General features: G+C 45.2%; 2 protein-coding genes across 5 annotated transcripts in view; one reads left to right on the plus strand and one right to left on the minus strand.

Moving 5' to 3' along the window:
* The window catches only part of RNF123 (ring finger protein 123), a 34339-nt gene that overhangs the window by 12873 nt on the left and 1035 nt on the right, over positions 1-20431 (plus strand). For 3 of the 4 annotated variants that reach the window (XM_072420294.1, XM_072420295.1, XM_072420297.1), the window contains 14 exons: positions 352-435; positions 804-911; positions 1652-1829; positions 3850-3924; positions 4056-4143; positions 4524-4611; positions 7188-7272; positions 7369-7508; positions 7634-7822; positions 10032-10107; positions 10199-10283; positions 16963-17105; positions 19044-19138; positions 19812-19897. In XM_072420294.1, coding sequence (XP_072276395.1) covers positions 352-435; positions 804-911; positions 1652-1829; positions 3850-3924; positions 4056-4143; positions 4524-4611; positions 7188-7272; positions 7369-7508; positions 7634-7822; positions 10032-10107; positions 10199-10283; positions 16963-17105; positions 19044-19138; positions 19812-19897 — 1520 coding nt within the window. Of the gene's footprint in view, positions 1-351; positions 436-803; positions 912-1651; positions 1830-3849; positions 3925-4055; positions 4144-4523; positions 4612-7187; positions 7273-7368; positions 7509-7633; positions 7823-10031; positions 10108-10198; positions 10284-11120; positions 11241-16962; positions 17106-19043; positions 19139-19811; positions 19898-20431 lie in introns of those variants that run through there. The other variant, XR_011921961.1, reaches the window with a different exon arrangement.
* On the minus strand, positions 13467-15385 carry AMIGO3 (adhesion molecule with Ig like domain 3). Its single transcript, XM_072420298.1, has one exon. The coding sequence runs from the start codon at positions 15049-15051 to the stop codon at positions 13594-13596; it is 1458 nt and encodes a 485-aa protein (XP_072276399.1). The 5' UTR covers positions 15052-15385; the 3' UTR covers positions 13467-13593.

The following is a 20431-nucleotide window of genomic DNA, read 5'->3' on the forward strand; positions in this document are numbered from 1 at the left end:
CTCAGGAATAGACACGCCCTGCAGCCAGCATCAAAGACACACACGCTGCAGCCAGCATAAAGGACACACACGCAGGATCAGATATCTGGAGCTGTCTTATAAACGGGTGAGTGTCTTATTTTAATTATTTTTTTAAAAATCGGTGGTGGCTTACTTAATGGGCATGTCCTAAAATCGGGGAAACACGGTAATAGAGCCCCAGAAACTGTTAGAAAATCTTTGAGAGGAAGCAAGGTTTACTATTCACAGAACACTTGCCCTGAGTGTTGGAGGAGCCCCAATGGGCAACTATGGACTCACAAGACGCTGTAATGATAAATTACTTTACTTTTGCACTTTGTGTTTTTGTAGATGGTCGGTGTCTCGGATGATGTCAATGAATACGCTCTAGCACTAAAAGACACAGAAGAGAAAATTAAACGCTGCCCAAAGAGGGTAAGAATGAGATCCATGCAGAGTACAGTGTAACATTTTGGACATCAGTGGTGGGGCAGTGTGCTAAGGTCTTTTAGCCTTTTACAGGCACTTATTGTTTCCAATGTCAGTAGTATGACCACCTGGTCAGACAGCTTTGGTCATTCTGTGGGGAGGAGAAGTGGAAGACCGAGCTGGAGGCACCCTACTCCTTCTTTCTTTTGTGAAAACAGCAGTAATCTTTTCTGATATTTGTTGAGTGATCTGGCAGGATGGTTCACTAAATGAAGCTGGGGACAGCTGTACAGACATGAATGTTTCTCCCGGGCAAAAAAAATGTATTGTTTGTACACAATAAGAGCCACTTTCTCTGCTTTCTTCTATTTCAGAGACCAGATATCATGGAAGAACTGCTAAAAAGCAGACAGGTTTTCTCCGAGAAGCTGAATCATCTGAGCAGAAGACTGGCCTGGATAAATGTCACGATTTACTCTAAGGTAATCATCTGCCATTTTGTAAAATCCATTGCAATGTCTTAAGCCGCCTAAACATGTGCAATTATAGTCATTAGAAAAGGATCTTTCACGATCCTTTCCAACAACTAGCACTGCACAATGCATGAACGAGTGCTGTACATACAGAGAGGGGAGGGGGAGAGCGACGGAGCGGCACCCTGCTGCGCGCTCCCCCCCCTTCCCTTGCATTAGGATCATTAGTCGTCCATTGTCCGTGGATCTGCCAGGACGGTCGGTCAGACATTGGATGACTGGCGCTGTACATGCCCGATATCGCCCCTGAGCCGATTATCGGGCGAGAACCGTTGGACATGTGTACATAGCTTGAGGACAGAGGAACTAAATTCTCTAACAACACTCGAAGTTTCGATTAAGATTCATTTCACAAAGATAACACAACAGGAAAATGGTCCTTTTATTTAAAAAATATACTCATTTTTAAATGACATTATGATTCACATGGCAGAAAATAAAGATCCTTATCTTCGTTTAAAACTTTAAATTAGGGCTATGGTTTCCTATATTAGGTAATCCTCCTTTAATTTTTCTGCCACTTTCCTGCCACTTTTATTGGTCTGATATTGTTTGGAATACAGTAAGAGAAAAGACACAGATTCTGAAAATTGGAAGCAACGCTTTCCCACACAATGGCTCCATTATTAGGTGTTTGATCCTAAGCATTATACTGATCACATCATTGTCTTTTGTTGTCTCTTCTGTAGGAGAAGATGGAAGATGTACACTGGCTCCTGCAAGTGTGCCTGCGCAGTATAGAGCATGCTGATCGGACAGGATCCCTCTTCGCTTTCATGCCGGAGTATTATCTGAATGTGGCCATGAATAGTTACAATGCTCTGAAAAATTACTTCAGTCCTGTGAGCAGCATGGAGGAGTTACCCGGTACGATACCAACCCCATGGGATCCAGAGATATAAATAGTGATAGGCACCACTGATATAGGAATTTATATTAGAAGGCAAATTTTGGCTTGTTTTTTTTTATCCCAACTCCGACTTCAGGTTTAAATCCACCTAATATATTACATCAAAACAATGAGTGAGCACCGGTATACAGCTGGTTTGCTATACAGCCCAAGTAGAAAGCCCGCAATTAAGGAGCCTTGTTCTGTGTGAAATCTGTGGCCTCTCTGCAGTGATCTGACATTTCCCCATAGCCTCACTTCAATACATATATGTAATTGAAACTGAAAGTTTATTTGGGCATCACAGAAGTAATTTTTGTATTTATAAATCTACCTTGAAGTGTGGGCAGCGGTATGGGGCCTTGTACGTTGAATAAATATGGTGAAGGCACCTAGTTGGTATATCATGCACTGGTAAATTTACTGCATCAGCCAATAAGTATTAGTGCTTGGATGTATTTACAATCAAGGAGTGCTAAAGACATGAGAAATTCCCCCAGGATTTTACAGCATTTCTTGTTTTGATGCCCCTTTGTTTCAAGCCTGAGTTGGGGGTGTCTCATCTAGCGTCTACACGGTTCAGTTGATGCCCGTCTCCCTATTCTGGTCTCCAGGATGCAGCCAGGTGAGTTTGAGGACGATGCTGCAATCTTAGAAGCCTCTGGCTGGGTCTGGCAGGATTTTCTTTTTCCATGAAGCAGCTTTTTAAAAAACCTTGTGTCAGCACTGCAAACTTTTTGTGAAGCCAAATGAACAGGCTGTATTAAGTGTCTGAAATAGGGTATCCAGACACCTTCTTTAATAAAGAACTATGCTTTTAGGTCTCTTCACTGCGGAGTGTTTGGATGTAATGTGTTGTGTTCTGACCTGAGGAGAGGATCCAACTGAATTGTGTAGATCCAAATAAATTTATAAGTAAAAATAGTTGAAGGAGGGGCGGAATGTGTTATCAGTGATACAATTAAGGGATTGTATCCGTGAAAATGGAGACTGCTAAATCACATCGATTTAGGGCAGTGATTTTCAACCACTGTGCCGCGGCACACTAGTGTGCCATGAGAGATCTTCAGGTGTACCGTGAGAAATTATCCAATGTTGGTTAATTGGTGTGAAAATTATTTATTTACTGCAAATAATTTGTCTTCATTTGGCTATACCAGCAATGTATAGTAATAGGCAGAACAAAGAAGTACTCTTCCACTAGATGGCAGCAGGTAGCTAATTAATCTGTGACATTTTTGTTTAGTGGTGTTCTGTGGGATTTTTCTAATGTAAAATATATGCCACGATTTAGGAAAGGTTGGGAAACACTGATTTAGGGTATAAAATCCCTGTGTTCTCCCCAGCTTTTTTTTAGCTGGGCGCAAAACCCGGCACTTTTCAGTAACACCTCGCTGTTTTCCGGTGGTTACTGATGAGTTGGGTGACAGGGGCTGCCACCCACCTGCAATTTCTTTCCACCCGCCTTAAAAAAATTCTGGTTTCAACACTGAAATCCCAAATAAGACAATGGTGCAGAGGAAGAATCATATTCTGCTGTTATCAAAGAGACATAAACTGTTATGTACAAATTAAATTTTCAGCCCCAGGTTTCTGGCATCATTTTTGTATATCCACATCATAGGCAGGTAATTCTGCCACTGCCACAGAGTGTGTCTCCTGGGAACATTAAGGTACCAGAAATATGCTACTGTGCTGCCATGTGGAAAATGGTGACATTGAAGAGAACCTGTCAGAGCAACACTGAACTTCAGTGAAATTCTTGTCCAGCTTAGGAAGCCATTGTCTGACTCTCAGAAAGGATTCTAGTTCCAGATCTGATTCTCCCTCTCACACATAGCGATGTGCCAGCCCTGGAACCACCACGGTTTCTGGGAATCAGCAATGTCTTAGCTGTGATGGGTTACATTGGCCCCGGCAGGATGAAAGAAAAAAGATTTCATTGTGGATAAAGGCAGATTTTCATATTCCCTGACTATAAATCTCTCTTCTTAATAGGTTATGAGGATACGCTGGCTCGTCTGGCTGCCATATTAGCCAAACACTTTGCTGATTCGCGTATTGTGGGGACAGGTGAGTGTGTGAGTACTGCAGGGATATCCAGGTCTCTGAACTTAATAAATATGGCTGCTATATATTTCTCATGGTTTATTGTCCTGCTTGGCTCTCCCCTCTGTTTTCATTTCTATTTTTTCATACTACAGACATCAAGGACTCCCTCATGCAGGCACTGGCCAGCTACGTCTGTTACCCTCATTCACTCCGTGCTGTGGAGAGGATCTCTGAGGAGCAGTGAGTGTGCTCTGTACACACCATACATGGATACAGCTGTATTAATGAGGGGGCAAACCAATATCTGGTGTATGGGATTGCAGTATCCCCAAAACATCAACACCTGGTCACACACACAAAGCATGCTGGGACTTCCAAATTGTCTGGAAAGTTATGTGAGATATTCACACCACACAAGGTTATTAAACAAGAACTCCCAAGTAATTCCCAAATACAGTCGGATGACACATGGCCTCTTAATGGGCTCAGCTCTGATCTTAATGGGGTTTGGACTGGCTTTGCACAGATCTCTTTCCCCCCCCCCCAGTGTACCTGTCATACATCTTTATGCATGTTCTGTAGTATGTGATCATTGTGCATAATGTCTTTTCTCTCTGCAGACAGATCAGTATGATGAAGAGTCTTCTGGCACCCTATGAGCAGCGGCCTTGGGCCCAAACAAATTGGATCCTGGTGCGGCTGTGGAGGGTGAGTGTGGACCATGCATGTAATAGGGATTGCGGGGGGGGGGGTCAGATGGCTCTATGGAGTATTTCTAATATTATGTCTTGTCATTTTTTCCGAAACAATTACACTGGGGAACAATTTTGAACAAATATTTGGTTGACTTCAATTTTTAATCTTTTTAACACTAAAAATAGGTATGCTGATTCTGAAAGTGCAGTTAGTTTTCTTCTGTCACGTCAGGTTTTTTCTCTACCGATTATATTAATGAGATTAGTGTAGCGTGGATTTGTATAGGCTATTCATTTACACGCAAGACAGTGTGGTCAGAGGTTGTGCGCTGCTCTACGTAGTGAATAAGCAAAACTTTTTTTCTACTTAGACACGTATTTCTTTTCTTTGGGATCATGTCTGCCTCTGCTGTTTCTTGTAGTGCCTAAACAACCCTGATTCATTTTGTTATATCTGTGGCAGTTTAACCATTCCCAGTCAAAGGGCGAACATCAGCACATTTGTAGAACAAGCCTATTTGGCATATTCCAACGTTAAACTTGGTGATCAAGATAAGTCTTGGGCCCCTCATAAGGTGTGCAAACAGTGTGTCGAGGGTTTACAGATGTGAACAAAGGGAACACGTGATAAGATGCCATTTGGTATACCTATGGTTTGGCGAGAGCCAGGAGATCATTTCAGTGACTGTTACTTTTGTATAGTGAAAACTTCAGGATATAACAGCAAAAATAAATGTAACATAGAGTATTCTAGTCTACTATCGGCTATAAGCCCAATGGCTCATTCAGATGAAATCCCAGTGCCGGTTTTTGTTACACTACCCTTTCTTGAATAACGTGATTATGGTGATGAACTAGGTGACAACAATGATGAAGAGTTTGAAATTGAAGAGGACTCTATGCGTAAGGGATTTGATCAGCATGAGTTGAGTGATTTGGGACTATCAAAGAAGGTTTCAGAACTCCTAGCATCAAGACTGCGTGAAAAAAACTTACCTGAAAAAGGAACGAAGGTATCGTACTTTCGAACCAGAGAAATTGCAGTACTGCAAATTTCTGCAGTACTTTAGAACTGACAAGGGCTTTGTGTATTGCCATAACATACATGGTTTAATGGAGGAATGGGGAATTCCAATATATAACTGAATGGTGCATATTCATTGATTAGCTCAAAGCGGACCTTAAAGTGTGTCCTCCTTTACAATGGCAATATATTTGGGTCAGTCCCAATTGGCCATTTAGTTTCTCTTTGTGAAGAATATGCAGACATAAAGAGAGTCATTGAGTTGTTGCAATATCACCAACACAATTGGGTCATCTGTGTTGACCTTCAAATGGTATGTTTCCTTCTTGGTCAGCAAAGCAGATACACCAAGTATTTCTGTTTTCTGTGCATGTGGGACAGCAGAGCTTGAGAGGCATTGGGTGGAAAGGAATTGTCCTCCAAGATCTGCCCTAAAACCATGCGATCCAAACATTCTACATGAGCCACTTATTGATAGAAAGATTATTATATTCCCGCCTCTGCACATGAAACTGGGTCTGATGAAGCAGTTTGTTAAAGCTTTGCCAACTGAAGGAAACTGTTTCAAGTACCTAATTTTGGCATTTCCTAGCCATGTGTTTGATGGTCTACAGATCTGGCAGCTCATCAAAGATAACAATTTCATCAGGACAATGTCAGAAGTCGAAAAGAATGCTTGGTTGTCATTTAAAGCCATTGTCAAGGACTTTCTCGGAAACACACAAGCAAATGTCCAGAAAATATGAGCATCAAGGTGCAATTCCTGCAAAGCCATCTTTCTAACTTCCCAGAAAACCTTGGTGCAGTAAGTGATGAGCAAGGTGAACGATTCCACCAAGATTTGAAGGTCATGGAGGGACGATATTAGGGTAGATGGGATGTACATATGATGACTGACTATTGTTGGAGCATCCGGTGGGATTGTCCTAACACTGAACACTCCAGGAAAAGCTATACGTGTAAATTACCCGATTAATTTTCAAATGTTTTACTGTAAAAAAAAATGTCTTAGAAAAACAATAAATCCTTAATATGAACAAAAGAAATTTAAATAAACAGTACATTCAGATTATTTCATTATTTTTTCATTGTATGTAAATGTGGATGTTTTTTGACAAAAATGGAGGGTTCCCTGTATCGTAAAAACTGGATGTGATAGCAAAAACTGGGGTCATTTCTGGATTCATCACCCAAAAAGCAGTAAAAAACAAGTGTAAGCTCTAACTCAACAAAAAATGCATTGCCCAGTAATATTTCCCCTTAATTATTGGTGTTATACAAGCTGGGGCAGAAATATATAAAGAGCATTAACTAATAGCAACCAATCAGATCGACTGACCATGGTCTAATCAGGAGATGAGGTGCTATGGTTACTGCACAGTTTACACCTTACCAGAGCCCTGTGGATTTTTTTTTTGCTTATTGGGACATTTTTATTTTATTTTTTTGTCATTGTTCTCTGCCATGTTTTTGATCAGAAATACATTGGTGGAAATGATTAGTTTGGGTCTTTGTCCCACAATGCTGGTATCTCTGTCCTCGGCTGACTCTTCTTTCGTTGTCAGGGTTGTGGATTTGGCTATCGGTACACCAGGCTTCCTCATCTGCTCAAAACCAAACCAGAGGATGCCAACTTGCCCAGCCTGCAGAGTACGTTGCAGAGTGTCTAACCCACTGGGGGGGGGGATTTCAGGGTTTCGCTGAGTCATCTGATTCTTGTCCACTAATTCTACTCCATCTTCCTAGAACCTTGTCCGTCCACCCTGCTGCAGGGTCACATGGCGAATCTTCTGCGGGGTGACCCAGAATTGGCATCCAGCTTTCTGAACAGTGCCCTAAATCAGCTGAACTGGGCTTTTTCTGAATTCATTGGAATGATTCAGGAGGTAAGAAGAGAACGGTTGGTAGAATGGATGATTGGTGGTACTGAGGGGCAGAAGGAAGAATGTGGTGCAGACAATGGTGCTCATGCTGCTTCTGGTCTTTATTGTGTCATCTCTCCATTTCACAGATCCAGCAGGCTGCAGAGCGTCTCGAGAGGAACTTTGTTGACAGTCGGCAGCTAAAAGTTTGTGCCACCTGCTTCGACCTGTCTGTCAGCCTTCTGCGGGTGCTAGAAATGACGGTGACTCTGGTACCAGAGATCTTCCTGGACTGGAGCCGTTCATCCTCGGAGCTTCTGCTCCGACGCCTGGCCCAGGTACAGCCCTCCTTCCTATCAGATATCTAGTCTAGTCTATCTGTAGTCTTCTGATGGGGAATCTGAGCAGTGACCATACTGCAGCCATTTTCTGTCTTATTGTCACCTGTGGCCATATTGCCAGTAACTTGGATGTGCCTTGAAAGGCCAATCATCAGGGGGATTCTCAGTCTATGATCATCAGAGAGGGTAGGGGGTGTATATCTGTTTATGATCATTGGGGGGAGGGTGTATATCAGTCTCTGATCATCTGGGGTGGGGTGTTTATTAGACTATGATCATTGGAGGGGTTTTCAGTCTATGATCATCGGGGGTTTGAGGGTGTGTTTATCAGTCTATGATCAAATTGTAGGTGGGTGGCAGGCCCTGTATTGTTACCCAACTCATCAGTAACCATCCAAAAACAGCCAGGTGGTTGAACACTGGTCTATGATCATCTGGGCGGAGGGGATTCTCAGTTTATGATTAGCTGGGGAGGCGAGGGGGAGAGGGGGATGATCAGTCTATGATATTATTAGGATATCTCCTGGTGATGCTGATGAAGGTCTTTGCTCTGCCAATTCCTGATATAGGCTGACAATGTTCTCTCCTATAATACTCAGGATTGTCATGCAGGCTACAGGTGTTCATTCAGCACACATAACAAAGACATTGTCCCCACTATCAGGTATCCTGTCTTAAGAAATGTCACACAGCCATAGCTGTAGTGCATGTGGACAGGAAGTGGGTGCAGAAGATATAGTAGAAAACCAGCAGAAAACAAGGATTTTATGTTTATTGATATACAAACTGACTGCCTTCCAGTAACGGGTGTACATCTACATTGAGGTGAACATTCATCGAATCTGCAGGGATGCCTTTGTGACTTCACTTCCTGAGTAGAATTAAAAGCCCTTTACGATGAAAAGAAAATCTTTTTAAAGAGAGTAAACAAACCTGCAATTAGTAAACATTTAGTAATGGGTCCAAATGTTACAGTACCACATTCCTAATGATATACATATTCACTAACAATTATGGGGCTTTATTGGTATAGATTAAAATGTATTTTTTATTACACACTTTATTTACAAAAATTGAAAAGAGTATTTATAATGTGGTCTCATTTATATTACCGGTATATATAAAATTTGTAATGATCCTTCATTCATTGTTTCCAACGCATTTTGCTTTAATTGCTTCATCAGGAGGAACACTCGCTGAAGTCTTGTAATATTAATATGCTATTTATTGTCCAACTTGATCACAGTATTTCAAAGAACATCAGTGCCATAAAAAAGGAGAACATCTGAGGTTGTAAACATAGATTTGTTCCCAGAACAGCCAGATCAGTAGTCAGATCCCAGTGGGGTGTGCTGCATATATCTCTCTTAAGCTACGTACACACGTCAGATTTTTATCGCCCGATAATCGGCATCGGCCAATTATCGGGCGAAAATGTGCCGTGTGTACAGTCGGTGTCGTCCATCGTCCGGACGACAGCCGATCCTAATGCAATGGGAAGGGGAGAGCGCGCAGCAGGGTGCCGCTCCGTCGCTCTCCCCCTCCCCTCTCCATAGAGCATGAACGGTGCTGTATGTACAGCACCGTTCATGCATCGTGCACTCCCTTGTCGTTGGAAAGGATCGTGAAAGATCCTTTCCAACGACAAAAATTGCAAGTGTGTACGCAGCTTTACATACCACTCTGCTGCCATTTTTGTCTCTTATCCAGACATCCTGATCAAGTTAGGACAATAAATAGCATATTAATACACGACTCTTCAGCAAGTGTTCCCCCTGATGAAGCAATTAAAGTAAAAGCATTGGTAAACAATGCATGAAGGGTCATTACACATTTTGATGTATTTATAATGTGGTGCATGTACATGGCTCCTAATTTTTGTAAATAAAATGTGTAATAAATATTTTTAATCTGTACCATAATTGTTGTTGGTGAATATGTAAACCTGCATTTAAATATTGGAACACAGAGACAAAGATAAATGGAGGGCATAATATTGGATCTGTCTCTGTCCTGCGGGCCTTTTGAGGCATGGGGGGACTGCCCTATGGCGTCTGTGTGTGGAACTGCAGATCCCAGCATTCCCTGCCAGCTATATACAGATGTTAGCTGTGTCTGTGTTTTTGATGTAGGTGGTCGGCCTGGATTTTGTCCCTCAACACACTGCACATAAATAGTAATCTTGGATTTTTTCTTTTTTTGGCAGCTTTTGAATCAGGTGCTGAACCGTGTGACGGCGGAAAGGAATCTCTTTGATCGGGTTGTCAGTCTGCGTCTTCCAGGTCAGTAAAAAGAATTCAGCCATGTATGATTACTGTATATCTCTGTTTTCCCACTTCTCCTAATTGTCTCTGTCTTGTCTCTGTTCTGCAGGCCTGGAGAGTGTCGACCATTACCCTATCCTGGTGGCTGTGACTGGCATTCTAGTTCGGCTACTGGTGGACAGCGACTCCCAGGGGTGAGTTCTGTGTCTAATGTGTAGGGCTGACCGACTCTCAGGTGTGAATCCAGTGTCTGACTCTCATAAAATGGATGTGGTGATGTGTGTGTGTGTGTGTGTGTATAGAACATTTTCCATGTATCATATGTAGAGGAGGACACACCATGATTTACACGTTACTTATCTGCTGCTTTGTCCTGTAAAAATGTTGTAACCGATAGCAACAGGTGAGGCTGATGTCTGTTCACTGTGTGCTGGTGTCATAGACTCTCCCATCACTGTGCACTATGGTGACCCCCCCGGTATAATTGTGCATTGTTGTGCTGTGGTTGTTGCACTATTTGCCTGCTGTGTATTTCGCTCCTGATCTGTGCAATCACTGAATGTTGTGTAATGACAGTCAGAACAAATTCATCTGTCCCTGTTTGTATTGTGTGGTATTGTGATCTGAGATACTCGGAGTGGTTTAGATATGATATATAATGGTGCGGCCATCCGCTGGGAGTTATTGTCTTGTGTGCCTGTACTGTCCTGGTGTTCTCTGGAGAGGGATGACTCCCCGGGTTCGGTCAGGTGACCTTGTACCACCTACCTGTAGCTGGTAATGGACCCTGCTAGGCGACTGTACAAACACTAATAGAAAGATAAAGGTGAACCAACCAGAGGAAATGAATGGAAATTGCCCTTGCAGGGGATTTACAGCACTGCGGTGAGATTTCTTCCCATCGTTGGTGGTTGTAGTGTGTGATGAACTCACAGCAATGTTTGTGAATTTGTTTTGCTGTGTATCTCCCTGTGTACTGTGTTCATCCCAATGATCAGAAAGGCTGAATATTGTATGTGTGTGTGTGCCAGGTGTTTCCACTTCCAATGAGAAAATCTGACGGGTCAGGCCAGCGCACAATTGGCATCGGATCTGCTTGTGTGTAGTAAACAGTAAGACGGCCATACCTTGATTGATGGGTTCACAACCAGGTAAATGATAAATAACACCCTGATATTAATTACCTAGCACAATGGCTGCGCACCCATTGGTCAGCCCAATCATGCACTGCTGCAGACTACCAATAGGAGTGGTACTCATGCACTGCAACCAACAGCCAATGGGAGTGCTCCCAGTTGTTTTACTATAACAAGCAGGAAGGAGGGGCACTCAGTCAGGCAACCAATAGGCATTCCAAATCAATTATAGGTTCTTCTATTGATTGATCAGTTTTGCTTCCATTATTATTTATTGAATAAATCATCTGATCTATGGAAACCTTTCAGCCCTGGTCATTGTTTTGGGGCTCCACAGCTGATTGTGCCCTGGGATGGTATCAGTGTCTGTGGATTTCACATCTGAAGCCCTAGTTTGACGCCCCGGGCAGATGTTGGGGTCTGTGTGGCCGTACAACTCCCATCATCCTTTGTGCCTGACAGAGCATGCTGGGAGATTTACTGCAGTATTGTCAGAGGGCTGTGAGGGCCAGGTGGGTACAGATTGGAAGGGGTGGGATGGGAGGAGGGGTGACCCCAGGGGACGCAGCCTTAATGCAGGAAAACACTTTAGCACTTAGATGCTGAACCGCAGCTCGCTGATGTGAGATTTGTGCTGATCTGTTATTATGGATAAGGTGTCAGCGCTTCCAAAACAAACAATCCTCCCATCACCCGGAACAAACACCCCTCATACAACCCCCCATCCCCACCCCACCTGAAAATGCATCTTCTCATTTTACTTTTCGAATCCTCAGATTCACTTCAGATCAGATTTCCATATTGAACTGGAAGTAAAAAACCTTTCCATGTGTACTGGACCCAACTTCCTCCAATCACTGAGTACGTTTTACTTTATAACCCCCACTGACAAATAGCTGCCACTGCTGCTACAAATCCCAGCATCCTCAGCCAGCCCTCTTCATCCCTCAGTGTTTCACCATAAAATGAAGACGTGAAAGTGCCAATCCATGCATCCTCTCACAATTGATGGGGGTTGATGCCCTGGTGGATGCTCCATGCACTGATCACCACTTGGGGCTGCCAGTTGTCTGGTTTCAGCCCCTGAAAAAGCATGCAACGCTAGAGTTGTGGTTTCACTGGCTTCATGCTTATTCTGTGCTGGTGATTCCATAGAGAAGCCAAACATAGTGTCGATAATGGCACATAGAGTGTCTCTAACATTCCCCCCCCCCCCTCCCCGCCACACACACACAGCACATTGCAGGATTTAGGATTAAACCGCACAACCCACCCCCCCCCCCCCCCAAGCCTCTCCCCATCATTATTAAAAAGGCGATAAAAAGACATTTTTACATACCGAGTTTCCTTGAAAATTTCTGTTTATTACTCTGGAAGGAAAAAAAAGCTTTAGGATTACAGTCCCCATAGTTGGTCAGTGAAGTCCCCATGATTGAATAGTGCAGGAACAGCAGCACACTGGTAGGTGATCAGCTTCTCTCACTCTGCTCTCTCCTCCTGTCATAAACTGATAACCTTCCAGTACTGCCCCCCCCCCCCCCCCCCCCAGTGTGCTGCTGTGTGCAGGTTAACAGGCGGCTGATATAAAGAAAGATTTGGGTATTTCTACGAGCTGTAAGTAGAAATACATACACACCCAGCTTTATTATTTTTTTCTCTGCTCAGAGTTTCTATTAAAGGGTTCCTCCCCCTCACAGCCGGACACTTTTACCCTCCAGTCCTGACAGCTGTCTGTTTCCATATCTGTGTGGTGAAATATCTTTTATCTTCTGATTGGTGGTTGTAGGGCAGCAGAGGGGGTTCTTATTGTAGCTGCCCCAAGGTGAGGGCCGATTGTCAGATCCTTCTATCCCCCCCCACTGCCCATCCTGACTGTACATTCTGCTGGTGTGCCAAGTCCATCTATTCACATATAATGGAGCTCATGGAGTGTCATGTGTCTGATCTGGGCAATAAAGAAGTCCGTGCCTCTGACTATTCCACTCATTTCCTGACAGCCGGCATATCAAGAGGTCGGAATTCTCCTGCAGGAATCATTGTTTTGGACTGGGAGGGATTGGGTTGCTGTAATTCTATTGCAGCCATGAAGGCTATTGCAGCCATACTGCAGTGCAGCCCCGGGTCGTCCATACCCCACCCAGGGCTTCAGTCCTGCTGAGAATTCCCGCATTGAGGAGTTTCTGGGGATTTTTTGTACAATCACCTCTCAGTATTGGATTTCCTAAACAAGCTTTTTTTAACTGAAATAAGCTAAAGGGACTGGAATGCAATCACTGGGAGTTTCATGCCCCTGGCAGATTGTACCACTGTAGATGCCAGGACAACGGCTGGCACTGCTGACATGCAATGACCATTGAACTGGCACGTTTTACGTCTGAACGATCGGACAATCTGAAAATACGGAGCTTGCAGAATCTGAATCAGTTCTTAGCTGTAGAATCTTTGGGTTTTTCTCCACTCGTCCTTCTTTTATCGGTTCCAGGAAGACAACGTGGCGGCAGGCCCCAGCTTTGCGGCTGTTGGATCCGTCGGTGGCTGGAGGGGTCCCACATAGGATGGAGGACTGGACGCTGCTCTCCTGTGGGGGACTTGGGGTCTGCGGGGGTTTGGAGCAGCAACGGAGGCATCGGCATGGAGTCATATAGAGATAAATGAAGACCAAGACCAGGCTGACCACACAGCCCAGGAGGGTGGTGAGTCCGGTATTAAAGGATTCTTCAGGTTTAGGAAAATGCACCGTGACATTCACCTCATGGGTGTCATTATAACTCAGCCTTCTATTCACTGCAATGCACAGGTAAACCCCCGAATTCCAGGGCTGAGCACTGGGAATCTCTAACGTTCCATTGGGATGAATCCTAACACTTTGGTTGCTGTTCCCTGGCGGAAAGATGAAGTCGTAGGCTGGAGAAATCCATAAGAAAGTTGTATTTTCCTGCGGCAAGCTGGTGTTACAATTCAGCAGCAGCCGTTTGCCAACAAGAACTTTGAGCGCCACTTCAGGAATCGCTTGTCCTAGTCCCACCGAGCAATTGTCAAAGCCACTTTGAGACTGCAGAATCCGCACGACGGCTCTCCTCTTACCCATATAGCGGCAGGTGTGTTCCTGAGAGAATTCCAGGACAGAGGAGAAGCCCCGGATCTCCCAATGGCTGAATAACATGAACAGGGCACAGTTACAGGTGAGCGGATTATTGTGCAAATACAACCCATTTTTAATGAAGGCAGGAAGTGAGGAAACGTCCTCCACTGGCAGATCGGAAAACTGGTTGGAGGACAGATCTAGGGTCCGGAGATGGGGATTTGTCAGATTCTGCATGGAGCTGAATGCAAAGCTGGTCAGGTTATTCCAGCTCAGGTAGATTTTACGGATGTTACCCAGGCGGGTGAAGGCCGTTTCCTCCACATAGGTGATTGAGTTGTTGTATAAAAGAAGTTCCTCCAGACTGAAGAGCATCTGGAAAGATTCCATCCTGACGGTGTGGAGATGATTGGAGGAGAGGTCCAGATGTCTCAGCTCGGTGGCGTTATGGAAGGCACCGGCAGAAAGAGAATTCAATGCATTGTGGCCGAGTCGCAGGACGCGTAGTTTTGGGATGTTGGCCAGCCACTCGTCACCAAGGGACACGATGATATTGTGGCTCAGGTCCATGCTGGTTGTTGTGCCTGGGAGATTTTCCGGCACCATTCTCAGGTTAAGTTTAGTACAGCTTAGGAGGTCGGAAGCACATATACATTTGTGGGGGCAACCAGAAGTCAGCCCAGCTAAAGTTTCCATCACCAGGAAGCCCATCAGGCTTTGTGTCCATCGCTGGTTAATTCTCATGGTGCCGGTCAGTCAGCAGATTCTAATTCCTTCTGGGTGAGTAGATCTGCTGGTGTACTGACCATTGTCTTCTATCCGTCTGTAATATTCTGGGGACAAAGTCGGCCTGGTGACAACATGGAAAATCTACAACATTTCCTGATCCTCATCTCTGCTCAATATGAACTTGTCAGTCATCTTCCCATTGATCAATGCCCTGCAGTAAGTGGCAGCTTTATACCGGCTCCCGGTGAGTAAGAAGACTTTGTAGAGAGTTGAATCAATGCCGGACTCCTGGCGCTGATTGAAGCTGTCTGTGCTGGGAGCACTTCTGACTCTTCCTCCCCCTCCCTCTCCGGATCTCACCATCTGCTCCGTCATTGGCCGCTCGCTTCTCCCTCCGCGAATGATGTTCTTAATGGCTCTTCATACAAAAAGGGCACTGACCCCCCCCCCCCCTCCATCATAAGGAATGACAGTGTGGGAAAACCATGAGAGGGGAGAAAGGGCCATCCCAATAGTGATCATAATGGTGATTACCCTATAATGGTTACTTACCACCAATTAGTAGCAGCACTCGTGTGGAATGCAATGACATCACACATAAATCTTTTATGACTGCAATTTCTAATAAAGATTATTAGCCTGGGCTGCAGAGATTGGAGGATTCCCTATTCACTTCCCTTAATAAACAATCCTCCGCTTTGCTGTGTGTGTGGGGTGGGGATCTCAGGGGTAGATAGGGGGTGAGAAGTTCTGTCTCTGAAGTAAAAAGGGTAAAAACTGAATGGGGGGTCTAACAGATTTTGATGCTTGGAGAGGGGCAGATGTGCAGCAGTGGTACAGGAAAGGGTTAATGATGGGTTGATGGAGGAGATGAAATGATGGATGAGCAGTGATGGAGGAGAGAAGATACAGCAAGGAGCAGGAGAGGGTTACAGAGCAGAGGAGGAATATTGGGGCAGGAAGGAATTATAGATGGGGTGAGGTTAATGTATAGAGCTGGGGTGCCCGAAAGGCAGAGGGGTGCAGGGAGCCTGTTGGTAAAACGGTTGCAGGTGGAGCAGTGAGCCTGCGCTGTGATGCGAGTTTTGCGAATAAAGGGCTGGGGGGGGGCATGGCGACCTGGGACCTGTGCAGGCTGCACTGTATTGCGAGTATTTTCCTCACTCTTGGCTTCACTTTGTGAGGTTTAATGGACAGAAGTGATCGGAGCCTCCCCAGAGCCTCATTTTCTTCTAATGCAGGAGAGACACCAGAAAGAAGCTGCGACAATCCCATTGCCAGCCTCCAATCATTGGCCAAAGCATGCTGGGAATTGTAGTCCTCCAGTAATACTTCCTGGTCCTGCAGCTTTGCAATAAATGCAGCAAACATAAATACCTAAATCTGCCCCATTATCCACCTGTAATCTATTCAGACTAGGAGGGCAGCAATAGGAAAAGCCAATCAGTGTTTGTGGCAATGCATATGTGCTGACAGTGGTAGATTACCTTATCAGCTTCTTTTCTGTCCAGTCAACAGCCTGGGGGTGTGCCCAGGGCCCCGCTGTGCTGTGCCCCAGTAGAGGTCCCAGACCTGAGCTGTGTTAGATGGCTCACAAGAAATGATTGTTATCATTGTTTAGCTTCATCCCAGTGATTGGTTGTGAAAGAAATCCACAATCGGGGGGGTTTATTTCACTCAAATCGAGTTGTCGGGGAGAGGATTGGACAGAATTTTGGTTGTAGGTGGGGATTTCCCCTCTACATTCTGCTCAGGAGTTCTTAATGCTGAATATTGGAGGTGGTTGGTCTGTAGTATTGGGAACCCACGGGGTTATTTCTGATACAGCACATTGTGCAGTAATCTGCTCAGTGTCCCTGTTCCAATATTATTATGTGTTGTGGATAATTGTACATGTGATCTGTCACTGTCTGTCTTCCTCCACAGGATCCAGCGATCCACCAGCGTTCTATTGTCCGATCCTTGCTTCCAACTGCGCTCCATCCAGTACTTGCTGGGCCAGATTGACTCCAATACCCAGGGAGCTGCAGCGCCCTCTGCTGACAAGAAACATTTCTCTCTGCAGGCCTGTAAGTACCTCTGTCACCAGCTTGTGTGTAACAATGACATAGATAATCACAGAAAGAGGTAGTTTGTTGCCACCAGGTTATTGGGGGGGGAAAGTACTGGGCACAGCTTCCTACTCACAAAAATCTCATCCAATTCCAGATATTGTGTCTGTGGGGGGAGCTTCCAATGCTGTTCTGTGCCCCGGGGTACAAAGCCAGCTCCATAAAGACATGGTGTCACACCAGTTTGGCGTGGAGGAAGTCAAGTTTGCTGCACAGAGCTCTGACCTCAACCCTAACTAAACACCTTTAGGATGACTTGGAACGGTGAGCCAGGTCTTCTCCAACATTAGTATCAGACCTCACTAATAGGGGGCAAATCCCCACCATCAGTACCAGACCTCACCAGTAGGAGGGCAAATCCCCACCATGAGCAGCTGAACTCACAATGTGGGGGCAAATCCCCCACCATCAGTACCTGACCTCACTAATGAGGGCAAAGCCTCCTCCATCAGCACCTGACCCCACCAATGGGGTCAAACATACAGACACAACCCAAAATATTGTGGGTGGACTTTTCAGAATAGTGGATAATGTTGTTGGGGGACAGTTCAATATTGATGGCTATTGTGATGGGCTCCATATTGCCATGAAGGGTAAAACTAATAATGGGGTAAGATGGGGGACCCCCTATCAATGGGCTGTCCAACAAGCTCTTGTCGGTGTGGACCGTTCGGTGTACACAGAAATTTGTCAGTGATTGTGAAGACCAAAATGATTCCATCCAATCAATTTCATTGTATTCGAGTGATTGGCTCCCTGACTCCAGCTCAGGTCTGGGGTTGTGGGTCCCCCGATTGACATATTTCATAGCTGCCGATGTGAGGGTAGGTGGGCACCATCTTGGGGTGAAGTATAACAATGGGAGTTGTCAGAAGGATGAAACTTCTGCTGGTGACGCCAGGCTGACCGAATGTTTGTCCTCCATGCTGAGCGCAATTCTCAGGTCGAAATCATCTCATTGTACAGGATGTCAGCCAATCGGATATCTGTAGTCGGCCCAGAAGATCCCCATAGACGGGTGGTTCTGCAATGAGTATGATGATGGTCAGGGCCTGGCATTACTATTCTTGACCCCTTTTCCAGTCAGTGCCCCCCAGTCACAATCCATTCTGTAGTTGGGACCCCTTTCATTGACCCTTCCTCTGGGCACCACGCCTGGCAATCTGTCTTATTTCCCCCCCCCCAGCAAACCTCTATATCGGTCTTCAGTCTTGATTGAAGATCAATCTTCAATATTTTGCACACCTCCCTCCACGCCACACATGTGATTTGGGCACAGTCCCTATTTTTCAATCTCCAACCAGTATAGAGCCCTATCTGTTGCCTATGAAGGTCCTATATCACCTCTCCCCCCACCACCATTCCCCTGTTCCCAGTAGCACAGGAACTGTGTGGGATATTTTATTAATGTTCGGAGTATTTATAGAAATTTCTATTTCTGGGCAGAATAATGACCCATATGAGAGGACAAATTCCCTTGGGGGGCATCGCTGCTGTTTGTTCTTCTCCCTTCCTGTAACCCCTTAATGGCCGGCAGACCAATAAAACAAAGAGTCCCAAACCTGGCCGGCAAGGGATTGGCCACTTACGTGAAATGCCAGCCGACTGCCATGTTGGGGGCTCGGACTGCAGCTTATAACGTCCATGTTTTACCACACTGTGTATTCACTATATCTAGCTGATGGATGATAAGAAAATCAGGGTGAGATTAGGAAGATTGAAATTTATCTGCCATTAGTAAACTATGCACATTCTTCGCACATTGAAACAATGTCAATGTCTTCGTCAGCATTCACCAGCTGCTATGGTCTGTGACAGTGATATGAAACATTCACTTATTGTGAATGTTGTTGGGAATTCTGAATCGTAATGAAATGTTTGATTCTCTCTGTACAGACACAGATTACATCACTTCTGAGGAGCTGAACACAGTCAGCCGCATGTTGGTGCATCTGAGCGAGGAGTCCAAGCAAGCGGCAGCCACCACACAGGTAAATGTTACCTCGGCCTTGTATGGGGTCTGTGTGCCTGAGAAAATTGCGCTGGTAGCGGGGGGTCATGCAGATTGGTCTGTGCCCAGCAGAGGGCTTGTGGTGGTGGAGTGCCATGGCTGATTGTTGGGGTGTCATTCAGTCACTAACAGCAGTGGGGTCTGGTGCCAAGGTAATGTGGGGTGGCATGGCTGATGCAGGGGGGGTTTGGGAGCTGGTGGTGGGTGTCATCCAGTGGCTGGGGGTGCAGTGGCTGATTGCCATTCAGTGATTAATGGTGGTACTAGGGTGTTGTTCTGTAACTTGGGGTGAGGTGTGATGCAGTGGCTGATGGCAGGGTGCAGTGCACTGGCTAGGGCTGAGGATGGTTGATGGCTGGGTGCAGTGCACTGGCTGGCGCTGTCTGTGTTGCTGCCGAGGCTCCTTTCCCTGAGACTCGCTGACCTTTCTGCTGACGAAGTGATCAGTTTACTGCGGATCGGCATAAAAATAGTTTTGTGTAGAGAATGTGATCCTCGCAGGGGAAGTGCAGCTGCCCGAAGCCCTCTGCATTATTAATGTGCCTTTATATCCTGCATCACCTTGCAGCTGCACAGCGCAGCTCCCCCTAAACACAAAGCTGCTGCAAATGTTCATATTGTCAGCCATCATTTCTGTGATTTGTGTATTTCAGCCAACCAGCGAGGAGGATCTGTGCCCCATCTGCTACGCTCACACCATCTCTGCCATATTCCGCCCATGTTCACACAAGTCGTGCAAGTGAGTAACCCCCCATTCTTATCCTTCACAGAAATCCTAAGCGTAACAAAACTTTTCTGACTCCCCCTGGTAATGCTGGCTGCTTGGTTGTCATGGTAATCCAATTTTTCATACTTGGCCTGATCTGCTTCTGCTGAAAGATTTTTATTATTAAAGCGTACCTAAACTCAGAAATTTTACTTTACATAAAAACGTAGACAACCCTTTATATAAGGTACAAATTCTGTTTGTTAAAGTTTTTTTTTTACGTGCAACACCCTTTTTAAAAAATAAAATAAATAAAAGTGCAGCATCATCCCCTAATTGTCGATTTGCATAGGTGATGGAGAATGAATGGCAGTGCAGAGCCTCCCTTTATACCATACCTACGTCACGCATCCCAGGAGGCTCTGGGCTGCTCCTTCCATGCCGACCCGAGCATCTCGGGCATGAGCAGAAGGAGCCCTTTCACCAAAAGAGAAATTGCCAATCTAATGAAAGCGTAGTGAGATCGGCAAGTTTTTTCCCCATCTACATCACCTGATCTTGTGCCTG

The sequence above is a fragment of the Pyxicephalus adspersus genome, chromosome 8 (assembly GCF_032062135.1).
Source record: "Pyxicephalus adspersus chromosome 8, UCB_Pads_2.0, whole genome shotgun sequence".
In the NCBI taxonomy this organism is placed as follows: Eukaryota; Metazoa; Chordata; class Amphibia; order Anura; family Pyxicephalidae; genus Pyxicephalus; species Pyxicephalus adspersus.

Excerpts from the sequence above, each read along its gene's own strand:
- AMIGO3 (XM_072420298.1), bottom strand. The coding sequence starts at position 15,051 with ATGAGAATTAACCAGCGATGGACACAAAGCCTGATGGGCTTCCTGGTG.